Raw genomic sequence first — 13,565 nt, 5'->3', positions numbered from 1 at the left:
GATCAGCATTTGCTCATCAGCAGCTATCACAGCTTTCACTGGTAAAGTTGCCTAACTTCTCTGTTATCGATACAATAAATGTTTGAAAAGAATTTGTTTTAATTGAAATTAAAAAAAGAAAGCAAAAAAGAAAAAGATTACAAAAAGCCTCATTTTTCAGACTTGCTCACCCCCATGAGACCTACGATGAGCTCTAGTCATTACAAGAAATTTAGGATGAAATCTTTGTTACAGAAAGGGCTGTTAAGCACTGAAATGGGCTCCCCAGGGAGGTGGTTGAGTCACCATCCCTGGATGTGTTTGGATATGGTGCTCAGGGACATGATTTAGCAGAGGGCTATTAGACTTAGAGTAGCTTGGTAAGGTTGTGGTTGGACTTCATGATCTTTAAGGTCTTTTCCAACCTGAGCAATTCTATGATTCTACTCTATGAAACTGCACATGAGATTGCTCTCCTCTGGTGTTCTAAAATGGAGTTAGGCTCTGAACATCTGAACCTTTTTATTACCTGAACACTATAGGAAGGCACTCAAAAAAGAAGGGCAGGAGTAAAAGCGCAGCATGATTTCAGCACAACATTTGCACCAAGTCCCACTCCAAAATCTTACTAAACCTTGCGGGTTCTCTTCTTTCAAGCAGGGAACTACAACATTCTCAGGTCCTTGCCAGGATGATAACACATACTATGGTATGAAGACACAGTAGTATACCGAAAGCAATAATAATAAATGCAGATATCTGTGTAGAAATACTCATTTTCCTGTTTGCATTTATTTTAAAGCTAGGACCGCTGCCACTCAGCAAGCCCCAGTTTTTGTTCATGCTCAGCCATTTTTCTAGCAGAATGTGGTGATTAATAACCAATAAATACCTAGCACTTCGTGTGGAAGCAATTCTTAGTATACTCAATGCCTAGTTGAATTTCAAGGCAGCACATTAAAACTGCATTTCATGTTAAACAATCACCACTAATAAAAAGAACGCATAATTTCAATTACTTTGCTTGTTATACTCCACAGACGACTAAAACACACGTGTTAAATAAAATATTAAGGTTCTAGTCAGAACTGAAGCTCTGTTGAAACTCACAGTGCTTTTCAGCAGACAAATCAATCACCTCATAGCACAAGGATGTTCTCATAAACTCTTAAGCTTTCCTAAACACTGCCCTGCTTGTAATTTTTTACTTCAACTTGTACTGTGCTTCACAACTGGGCAAGACCTCACTCAGCAGATTCACAGACCACAAGAAGTACAATTAATAAAATTCAGAACAAAATATTAAGAAATTCTTCCCATGGAAATGCAAAAGTTAACTAAAATGTATTGCCCAGGAGCATTATAAAACACAGCCTTTGAGAGCCAGTCAGAAGAGCAAATGTCAGAAGTTACCTGCCTCTAAGACAAACAAATGATACCACCAGATCCTTTTCACGTCTAGTTTTCTATGACACTATTAGATATCTAGAGGAAAAAGTACAAATAATAACCGTAGAGCACACCAAAAAAAACATAAAAGACCGATCTTGTTGTATTTATTCCTTTGATACTCATTACACAAACTGCATTTTCATTTATGCCATCAGTTTACTTTAAACAAAGCAATTCTAATAGTATGGTGTTCCCCTTATTATTACTAAATCTACAATTTTAATACCAAAGATGCTAAGAAGAAATACAATGTCTACTAGATAGTCATTCTCTTATTGCTTACCTTCAAAATCCCTCAGTTCTTCCCTGGTTTTAATGCATGTAGACACTAATAATGTACCATGGCATCAAGATCCACGATTTCCAATAAGTCCGTAAAAAAACAGGAGCCTAAATTTGGAATCTGGAAAAGTCTGGGATGGGAGAAAAGAGATCCATCCCACACAGATGAGCCTTAAATACAGTAAAAATCTTTAGTACATCTGGTCATGTTTTTCCATTAGTGAGTAGTAATGTGCAACTACTTCCTCCAAAAACCAGGTCCACAAGACATACATATCATAGCAAAATAGAAATCCATTTCATATCATAAACTAATACTTTGATCTGTTAGTATTTCTTTTCCTACTCCTTTCCTCAAGAACATCGCTATGGCTTTAAAACAGAAAGAAACAAAGAGCCTTGTGGGTTTTTGGTTTGTATTTTGGGTTGGGTTTTTTTGTTTGTTTTTTAAATCAAAGAGGATACGATCACAACCTTACACTTCTCAACTACCCACAGATCCACTTTGGCCTTTAAAATCCTAAGAGGATGGAAAGAAAGAACACAAAATGGTAGAAAGAACTTGCAGAGAAATGAAGCAGAGATAGATAATTAAGAACCATCTGATTCCACTCTCCAAGATAAGAATGAAGTATGTGGAATATTTCTTAGTTACGCTATTTTCTATAACTCAAAGTACAAAGCTTATACATTATGTTTACTAAAAGTCCCTATGCCCCTAAAAACTCTGCTAACCATCTGCTTTCATGTTGGACAGCTTTAGTATCCACTTTGTGGTTTTCCAGGTGATCAATTTAAGTCTAATCATCCTGGCAACCGTTTGTGTGAGAAATTAAGAACACAAAAAGACAAGGAAAGAACTAATGGCTACATTTAACCTACTAAGCAAAAGGAATTTTAAACAGAGATTATCATGACTGAGCAGTGCAGAGAAGTGCTGGGGAACTGAAACACAGGCAGGCGTAGCATTTCACACTAATTACCCAAAACATACTTTAATATGATGCATAAAGGAAATTTCAGTTACCATTCAGCTCTAGCATTCCACTGTTAAAAAACAACTATGTGGAAGACGAGTTAATAACGTTTAACCTGCAAAGGTGACCAGAAACTTAGCGCCAGATAACTACAGACTCCATTCACAAGTCCTTCTCTTTCCTATTCCAATAATTACATGGTGAGGTATAAGTACATGATTATCATATGTGCAATCATACCAAGTCCTGAAATTAATCTTCCTTCTCCAACATCCATAACACCAAATATTACCCACCAGAAGTTAGTTTTCTGCAACCTCTTTTATTTTAACTTGTGCTTGTGTCAAGACGTAAAAGCCTTTAAATACTTCATTTCATACCTTAGAAGTGCCTGCCAGACCAATATATGCATTCTTTCTACAAATTTCTGCCCTGGACTACACCAGACGCTTATGTCTTAGATATTCCTCATTCTTTTATTACTTTGAATTTGAAGGGAGCATATAAACAGGAGGGGGGATGGCTATTTACATGAATAGATGGTGATAGGCCAAGGGGGAATGATTTTAAACTGAGACAGGGGAGGTTTAGGTTGGATATTAGGAGGAAGTTTTTCACCCAGAGGGTGGTGACGCGTTGGAATAGGTTGCCCAAGGAGGCTGTGAATGCCCCATCCCAGGGGGCACTCAAGGCCAGGCTGGAAGTGACTCTGGGCAGCCCGGTCTGGTGGTTGGTGACCCTGAATACTGCAGGGAGGTGAAGCTATATGATCAATGTGGTCCTTTACAACCCAGGCCATTCCATGATTCTATGATCTGAACAATAATCGAAAAGTTACTGAAGAAAGCTGATCTGCATGCTTCTCTTGTCTGTGAATTGAACTGGATCAAACAGAATCAGGCATTAAAGTAAAAAATACATTTAAATGCCTTCCTTCTTTATTTAAAGACTATCCCTTTATAGTTTTGAAGGAGCTATACTACTCATATCTCTGCCCTCCATCATTGCAGTGCCGCTAAATGACATCATAAGCCTGAATTATCACACATAGAAAAAACAATCTGAAGGCTCTCCAATACTCTGGATGACAAAAATCCCACTTGCACAAATAGTCATGAAATTTACAGACATTTATTTCCAACTCCAAAATATCTGTACTGCTTTCATGAGTTGCAGCTTTCTAAGTGCAAACAGAACCAGCGCTGGAAGGCAGCGACACTTTCCCCTCTATGATTTTTCACGGAGCTTACTGACAGCCCCACATTCTTTCCTAACTACTTACTGACAGTACACTCCAATGAGGTCCAATTTAATAACCCAGATCGCAAAACAGGCAGACGACTTTTAGCTGAATTTTCTGAACTACATTTTCATATACTCTCAGTCATTTATAGCAGGGGCTTGACCTTTGGAAAAAAACACAGAGATTAAGTCTGTATTTTGCTTCCCATCATCATATATGCCTCCTATTTCAATAGTTTAGCTAACATGATTATGATGGCACACCACAGTCACCTCAAGCAGTCAGGTGTTCGACCTCAAATTTGTATACTGATTCAAGTCAGACTAAAGTTATTACCCACGGCTTGACATTATCTTACTTCAATTGTGTAAATTCTGTTTGCTACCTAACAAAGTGGCTAAACGCAAAAACAGCATAAACAATATTTTTCATTACTGCCTTTGGAGGGACCTCTGAATATACTGTTTCTCAGTAGCTACCACTTCCAGGTTGCTGGAGGAGTTCACCCCTGCCTACGCTGTTTTAATTCCAAGGCATTTTATTTTCCAATTCAAATGACCAATTTGCTACAATACCAGTAATGGGTGAAGTATGTGAATCAATTTATTTACCTCTTTACCCTAACTTACATGCAACACTTGATTTACATTTACCTCACACATCTATTCTAAATACCTCCGCTTCTGTAACAGTACAAACCCCACACAATTTTGCCTTACTTTTCCCATTCTTATTTAGGTGGTAAGAAGGGTTTTCTCTGCAGAGGAAACAATAGCAGATAGGGGTGTTTTTATATGTTCTCAGCTAGATTCATCTGGAGTACTGATTGATTACATTTCTGGTAGATATCGTTTTGATACTGTTGATACTTGTTTATATTTAAGTGACTCAATTAATTGTCCAAGGCTTATTTGTTGTTCTAGTAAGATTTTTTTCCAGTAGACCTTTGGGAAAACGTCTGCAAAAGCATTAGTCTGGAAATGCTGCTGCTTCCCATGTATTTAAGACACTGGCAACGATGAGAATTTAAATGAGATATTTTAGATTTCTGCATCAGACACTAAAGAAATTCCTTCCCGCCTTAGGGGGGAACACCACAACCCTAACTCATTTCCAATTTAATTTAGAAGCACGGTTTGATGGCAAAATATTCACGTATTTTAGATTCAAGACAGATCCAATATATGCCATCGATATTTGCACCTACATTTTTAAGGCCTCCTTTTCCACAAATGCTTTTTTTGTATGTGCGATGGATGCCATGCATTGCTCTTTCAAATTACAGTGTTTGAAAAGGAAAAGGAGAGTGGGAGGGGGGATAAGCAACAACTCTAATAAATTCATGAAATTTCCCCTCACAGGGAAGGGTTTTACCATTTGTTTGAATTCTTCCATTTATCAGAGTTAACCTCTCCATTTTCTATTTTATGTTTTAGACATCATGCGCTGAGTAATAGCCTTTTCTAGGTCACATGATTTCATTTTCCTTGAAATTAAAAAAATAAAAAGGCAGCCCAGAGAGTCTCTTTCATTTACAAATCAACTTGCTTCGAGGACATTTCTGATCTAAACAGAACAGACCTGAGTAATCTCTGTCACTGGAGACGGGCTGTACAATCTAGATGTCATTATTGCTTAGTAGCACAAGATATCTGTTCAGAAACATGTAAGTATAAACAAACATAGTGATAATAATTAAGGTTCTATTGGTATTAACTGCGCTTGCTCATCAGGCCTTTATATGCTACTACGGTACTGTTTCTACTGGTTCCCACCTTGTGGCCAAATCAAGAGAACTAACAATTATTAGCAGCCACAAGACAAAGATGGCTGCTCAACTGGCAATTCCATTTTTCACTTCTATCTACCAGTATTCAAGGTTACAGATCAACACTTCATTCAACCTACTTGAAGGCGTTTTCCCAAAGTCAAAAGAGGTTGAATCAGGTCTCTTCATTTTCCACAGCCTTGGAAAGTGACAAGTCCACTACATTCAATGAAGTATCTTCGCTTTCACTTCTACTCATAACAGTTCTAATAGAAACTACTTCTTGGGAACTGCCAATACTTGATAACTATCAGGCTTTGTCAATTGTTTATCTGAGAATTAGTAACACGTGGCCTTAAAAAAAAAAAAAAAAAAAAAAAAAAAAAGCAACAAGAAAAACAGGCAGGGGCTACGCTCAGTCATTATCTTTGATTTCCCATCCTTTCAGATAGCTGAAAATGCATTTACATTCATTGCTTTGTATATTGAGAATGAAGAAGGTATTCCAGTTCTTCATTCCTCTTTGCTGACTTAAGTTTCAAGTATTTCTTCTTCCTTCTTCCAATAATTTGAAGAAACTTTACAAACAGGTCAAAATAGACTATTAATTTCATACCAGCATTAAAACACAAAGCCTTTCAGGTATCTGAAAGCGATTCAACTTCGTAAGACTTGAATTTGCTAATATATTTCAAGATGGAAGTAATTTTTTGCAGTACAAGTTACAGGAGATTGAAGAAGGTAAGCATCTGTCAAAAGCAATAATCTAGGGTAAAATTCGTAAATAAAAAGCACTATAATGGAGTGTTGAGGTTGTTAAAATTAATCAATAATTACAGTACTTTGACAAGAAGCTTTCTTGAGAGCCTCTATCATCTGAATATTCAATTACGATAGCACAAATCAGGTGTTGCTGAATACAACTGTATTTAGCATGTCTACTACTTAGTGTGTTCTTCTAACTGTTTCACCAAGGAAGGAAGTTAACACATTTTTGAGCTTTTAATTTGTTTCTTTTTTTAACGCTTGTATCGTGATTAACTAGTTCTAATTAAGCGAGCTAGAATCTTACATGTTAATTACATATGATTTCAAACAAAGTGATAAAAATCATGAGACAAAAAAGTATCCCAGGTAACAATTATGAGTTCAGCACATCTCTCAGGCTCACACCGTCATGGCTTCATTAATTCTCAGGTTTAGATACCAGACTTCTTCACAGTTCATATCTAAGTATATTTTAAAGAAGTAAAAATAGAGGTACATAACAAATAAGCCATGCAAACTGTAGTACTAATTCTCAAGGAGAAGGAACTTGAGAGTGTGCCATAAGCACACTAGTAAGTTTTTATTATTATTATTGGAAAGAAATCTAATATGTAAAACTAGACCAGAAAAGCACGAGGCAGAAAAGTAGTTAAGTGATATTAAGAACAATTCTGAAATTATTAAGAAAAACAGGTCTGAGCTCATTTGCATATCACTACCCAAATCTGGACTATATCAATGGACCTGGGATGCACAGGCAATGTGAAAGACTTGGTTTGGCAAGAAGTTCTGCCTCCCGACATCTCACAGACCTGAGCTTTGTTAAGAATCACAGCCAGGAGGCGTTGGGCACAGAGGATGTTTCACTTGACCTAAGAGAAACAGCTGCACTGCTAAAGGCAACCATGAATTTTAACAGTGCCACTGCATAAGCAAGTGATGCAACAGCAATGTAATGTGATACCCACACAAAAATGTAGTTGCTTAATAGCACCTAATGTACTATTTCAGGTTCACCTCAGCTTTCCTGAAGTAAATAAGTAAAAATAGCAATATTTCCAGCTAATGTTTGCGACTGCACAAATATAATCTAGATGTGCTCATAAACCAGTCATTTTCACAAGAGGTTTGTTGATCGCCCTTGACATGTAACACGTCCTAAGTTACATTTCTACCTCCTTTACACTCTTCTGGTTGTCCTTCATATAGTCAGCTTGATGGAACAGATTATTCTTTATTAAACTAGCCTTATAATATTGTGACATCAATAAAATGCCTTCTTTATTTGCTGACATTCAATACTGAGCAAAAGCAGAAAGTATTCTGCTTTTGCTTTACTTACAAAAGCATTCTGACTAAGGTTGCTGTGCGTAACGTAATACAAAGTGAACACAAAAGAAGGTAACTACATTTAAAAAACAAAAAAACAGGTCAGGCTGCAAAAATCTAGAGGAGGAGGTATGGAACTGAAAAAATGATTGATTTTATCATTTGAGATATTTAAGTTATGGGTAAGTGCACATAGCGTATGCCGTGCTGTTCCAATTATGGCCCACTTGGTACCTTTCTCCCGTAGCTTGCACTGACAACTAATGCCGCACCTGGATTATAGCCACTGCCATGTAAAAGACTGACAATAATAGCTAAATGTACAAACATTCTCTGAATTGACCATTGATGAAGGTAGAAATTAATCCTTTGGGTCTCAAAACGCATTTTAAATATAGCTGAACAATGATGGAATCGTTCTTTCCACCTATTAAGAATAAAATGGAAATATTTAAGGCTAAAATTGAGTAAGATCACCAAGTTCAGAATCAGATCAATGCATGGAAGGTGAATTATCCTACAGAAACAGAAAACTTCTATAGGTACAATCCGCTATATTCTCATCAATTATAAATGATGTTCTCTGTATATTTGTGAATCTATTCTTTCAAATGCTGTTGGGAAGCGTACTTCAGTTATACACTGCTTTCTTCACAAAAGAGATGAGCGAGAAGGACAAGAGGCAAAAGCAGTATCTCTCATTCAATATGCTCAAACACACGAAGAGTACATTAGAGGTCACTGCCACTCATAGACTTCTACTGCATACACAGTAGTCCTAATGGATTCTTTAGAAAGAAATAGCTAACAGTGCATTCCCCCTTGCCCCTCAAAACCTACAGTCAATCACTCATCCATAAACCTATTTCCAACGGGAACCACTACTACCATTATCTGATGAAAATCGGAAAGGAATGAAGAGACATGAAATGGTGGAAGGCTTAACTCAGGAACAAGAGGAAAAAATTAAACATGAAGCAGAACAGAAAGTCTTAGAAATTATATAGAACTTTTGTTTCTCCTGGTAAAAAGACATTTATGTAATATCCAGTTAAATCTCTATATGTAGGCATTGACAGACTGCTTGACATACGCACACGAGTAAACAGCCACAAAAAGCACCCTCACCATCCATTTAAATTCTTAAGAAGGCAACAGGAAAGCAATTTCAACATATGGAGAAGTTAAATATCCAGTCTCCCTACCCTTGACTTACTCTGTCCTCAAAACAAACCTGTGTTTGTTTTAATCATTTACAGAAATAAATACTGGAGTCACACATTTAAAATAGCATAAAGAGTATTCAGCATACCTCATTTGCTACCCGGCTGCCATTTTACATCCCCAGTCAAACTGTGTCTTGCTTTAACAATAATTCACGCGTATCCTTAAACACACACGTATGAATGACTGTACAGCTGCTTAAACACATTGTCTACTAATACCCTTTCAACACAACTCGAGTTTTTAGTGACATCGAGGTCTTCTGCCTGCAGCTGTTCCACATGGCAAATACCCTTATCAGTAAATTGGTGCTCTTTCCCAAAACAGATGCAAAAATCAAACACTTAACGAGGACATACAATGACATTTGATTTTAAGAACAAAGTATCATTGCACAGTTTAAGTCCTCATAATTCTGTATTCAAATGATGCTTTTAATTGCAAAGGGAATTCCATAACCCTTTCATTCTCAGGGACAATTACTTTTTTTCCCCCCCTTGTGGCTTGAGGACAACTCCAATACGTTAACAATGTATTTATTTTTTCTGTAGGAGCACATTCCAGCTGCTGTTTCAGAGCACAGTTCTAAACTGCAGACAGAAAACTCTTGTATTCTGCTCACTACAGCACCAGTTCTGAGACATAGTCAGCTACTAAGCTAGATAAGAGATTTGAAGGTCAAATAAAGCAGTTTATCTACAAACTGAACATTATGAAAATCTGATTCTATATAAATTGATCTAAAAGTCATTAGCGACATATGTATCAGTGTCATAAAAAGAGATGACAAGCTGCTCACATGTTCACGCACCTTTAAGGAAAGCATTATAACCACTTCAACACCTTTCAAAATTTAGGACACAATATACTAATTTTTCTTCCCATATACACATCTTTCCTGTTGGATGCTTCAATGCAACCTCTATAATAATCAGATGTTTCATTCTCAGATCACGCCAGAGCTGGAAACTCCTAGAAGCAGTGCAAATCTGCTACACACCAGAGCTAACAAATTCACAGAGGATACCTGTATTTCCCAATGGAGAAATAACAAAGAATATGATGAAGAAAAATTTCACTCCATTGGAGAGAACAAAAGCTCAGCATTCTGGCCTACTTAAGTGGAAAGGCCCAGAGGGAAAGCCTCTAGCCATTAGTCAGAATGCGGCATTAGAATCACAGCAAATTTACAACAACTTGGCCAATGTAAACAATGGGGAAAAAAAAACTTCAAAGTCAAGCAAGAATAAGACAGACTTTTTATGAAATCTACTCTTGCAGATTATGATAGCCCAATCCACTGAGCTTAATAAAAATTACTTAGTGCACAAATATTACTTAATGAGTTTATCAGACTAATCCTTACATTCATTACTTCCTGGTCATGTAAATATATATACATATGCACTGGATTATCCAATTTGAATTTTTATTAAAAAACACCAACACTTGAGTGGTGTAATTTACTTGTTCACAATTCATGACACTTAAAAGAAGGAAAAAGGTAACTGCTTTGAAAAAAAACAATACCTGTGAACTGTTATGATGGAAGTTGAAAAGTTGAGATTTCTCCATAATTAAAGACACACAATAATTAAATAAACATGGCATAATAAAACAGAAAGCGAAGAAGGGAAATCACCACTGAAGTATATACAACTGAATGGGGAAAATAGAACAGACTTAAAAAAATGAATTCTTAGAAATAATCTTTATGTCTGTCAGCAGACAGGCATCAATCTCTCATACCAGGTGCAAATGATTTTGTCATTTTCTCCTCCTACCTGACCAAGCTTCTGCTAAGGTTCAAAATGATTCAGTAAAGCTTCTGAGCATTTTAGACACTTGATATGATTTATAACATAAACATGCGTGCTGTATTTGGATCGCCAGCTTAGAATTCAGGCATACATATAAATGCATCTCGTGCACATCAAATACTGTAACTTCAAAGTAGAATAAAATATCACACATAGAAGATATCACCTTGGACCACTTATTTAAATGATTGTTTGAATACTTCTGATGCTTTTTTTTTCTTAACTTTAAGGAACGTTAAAAAAAAACAACCTTCTGTAAACCAGTCCACTGTAATGGCCACTAGATCCAGGGAAAACGTATTTGGCAATTGAGTTTTCATTTCTGATACTCAAACACACATGCAAGAACTTCCTAGACATTAATATAAACTCATCAGTGAAAAACTGCTGGACAGCCACCCATCAGGTTCAGACAGCCATCACAGCCCATTTTATCTTAAATAATTTAACCTAAGAAACCCAAATTCTAAGAGCTACTAAGCAAACGACTTATTCCATCTCTTAAAGAACATAGCTGTGCATGCAGCAATTATGACTTGGAATAACTCTGAGTACACAAAGTAAGAGATAGGTCAGGTATTTAGAGGAACACAGGACTATTCTATGTTAAATGAAAAGATCAAAAAAAAACACAAACAAGCCCAATACTTCTTACTTGCTTACATCAACAGAACACCAAATACTTCTTGTATCTATAAAAGTAATTCAACTCTTGTTTGTTCTGTGCCATTGTTTTTTTTTTTTTTAATCTATATTAAATTATTACATTATTTGAAGTAGGAAAAAAAAATAAACCAACAGAAAACCCACCACAATGTTGAGGGAGGCAATCAAATGCAACTTCTATTACTTCACGTTCATAGCATTCTAAGACTAAAGCCTTAAATCTGTTTCCAATGCTGTCTCCTCAGAATATTATTATACATTTTATTTCTTTAAATAAATGACATAGCAAATGACTTACCGGCAGTGTTTATGTGATCCTGTTAAGGTTTCAATCACAAAGCATTCACCTTCATTGAGACAGTATGCAAGATCCTTGTCTTTGCATGGCTTAAAGTGCTCAGATCGCTCAGTGGAATACGTTGTAGTATCTGTGGAGAAAAAAGCAAAAGGAAATAAATGCCTTAAGGCTACATGTTTTAAAACTGAATGTTTTTACATGCAACACACGTAGTCACCGTAACTTCTACTGATCAAGACAGTCTAAATAATTAACATACAGCAACAGCACAAGTTAAGCAACCTTCAATGTGAAGGTAACATTCTTGGCAGTAAAGCTTCTTAAAAGACTCACAAAAGGAATCTTACATTTGGAAATATTGGCAGAAAAAAAAAAAAAAAAGGAACTGAAGCAAAATTGAGTATAATTTCCAACTACTTCAACTTTCAAAACATGTTATCTAAAAGTTAAAATAATAAAACATTTTTTCTTAATTCTCACATTTTTTAACAATGGTAGCTGTCGGTGATGTTGTAGAAATTAACGCAGATTCATCCTCTATTCTTACATTTTTATTAAAGCCAGAAGAATAGACAGGGTTTATTTTCATATTCATGCACCTCAATACAGTTTTAAATAAAATATCTATCTTTTTATTGGCAAAGAAAACTCATGCCCTTAGAGAGGCGCGCGTACAAAAACAACATGCAATGAAAGAAAAATCAAAAGGCAAAAACAATGCTATTTTGACACATCAATCAGAAAAACTGGCCTAGAATCAAAGAAACAAACAAAACAAGGCACCACAGAATTTCATTTCAGTTTATCTTCTGTCGGTGCCTTGACCTTCTTTCCTCCCCACCCCCATAAAATTCTAAGAAGTCCATTACAGAATGGTCTACTATCAGTAGATTTGGCATGTATGGTTAGATGATGATATCTGGAACAGGCTATCAGCACGTCAGAATAGGCCATTATCTCTGCCTTCTGATTTATTAATTTTACCCTTCCAACCCAGTTGGATAAATCGACAAGAAACCTAACTTGTCAGAGGAAGGAGACTGACCAACAAACACATCAGTTCTCCCCTATCAAGTCCGCATTTTCTAATGAAGCACGATCTTCCAAGTAGACAACACCCTTCATGCAGAACCTTTATTCTCAAAACCTAAATTCTTACTCCCTTAGGTGGGACAAGCAGCAAGACCTAATATACTAATGCACTCTGAAGTTATAAGAGAATAGTTTAGCGTGTCATAAAGACAACCAAGAATGTTCTTTTATTGCCGGAGGAATGAGACTGTGATTGACACACGTGGGATATTGCAAACTGGAAATTACAGCAACATACTAACTTTTTGCTTTTAACTAAAAGCAAAGCTAAATACCCACTAAGCAAGTAACAAAGCTAATAAAGCACTGAATTACTAAAAGACATCAATATGTGAGATTTTGCAGGTACATTTAAGGAAATAAATGTACATTTTACAAAAATTAGACGGATATGTTTTCATCCACAAAAGAATGAGCTATGAACAATGAAGAAGGATACTTCACATTTGATATCTCCAGTCCAAAGAGCTTGCAACACAACCATTAATTGTTACAGTATCTTAAGGAAAACAGCACTAAAAGGCTTCCTTGTCACCCACCATAAGTTGAGGAAGATTAATAAAACACTTTCAAGAAGAAAATAAAAATTGTAATCCACACTTTATAGTCACAAAGAAATAATTTTACTTCAAAGTTCTTAGGAGAAAAGAAAGAAACAAACACGAAC

At 36.1% G+C, this 13,565-nt stretch overlaps 1 protein-coding gene across 1 annotated transcript in view; it reads right to left on the bottom strand.

Annotated features, from left to right (window-relative positions):
• NRG3 (neuregulin 3) overlaps positions 1-13,565 on the bottom strand; it is a 344,050-nt gene that overhangs the window by 189,379 nt on the left and 141,106 nt on the right. Inside the window, exon 2 of the mRNA XM_072340660.1 lies at positions 11,807-11,936. Coding sequence (XP_072196761.1) covers positions 11,807-11,936 — 130 coding nt within the window. The remainder of the gene's footprint in view (positions 1-11,806; positions 11,937-13,565) is intronic.

This window comes from Excalfactoria chinensis, chromosome 6 (genome assembly GCF_039878825.1).
Source record: "Excalfactoria chinensis isolate bCotChi1 chromosome 6, bCotChi1.hap2, whole genome shotgun sequence".
Lineage (NCBI taxonomy): Eukaryota > Metazoa > Chordata > Aves > Galliformes > Phasianidae > Excalfactoria > Excalfactoria chinensis.
Note: the sequence above shows the minus strand (reverse complement) of the source record. Positions and strands in the feature narration are given on the sequence as shown.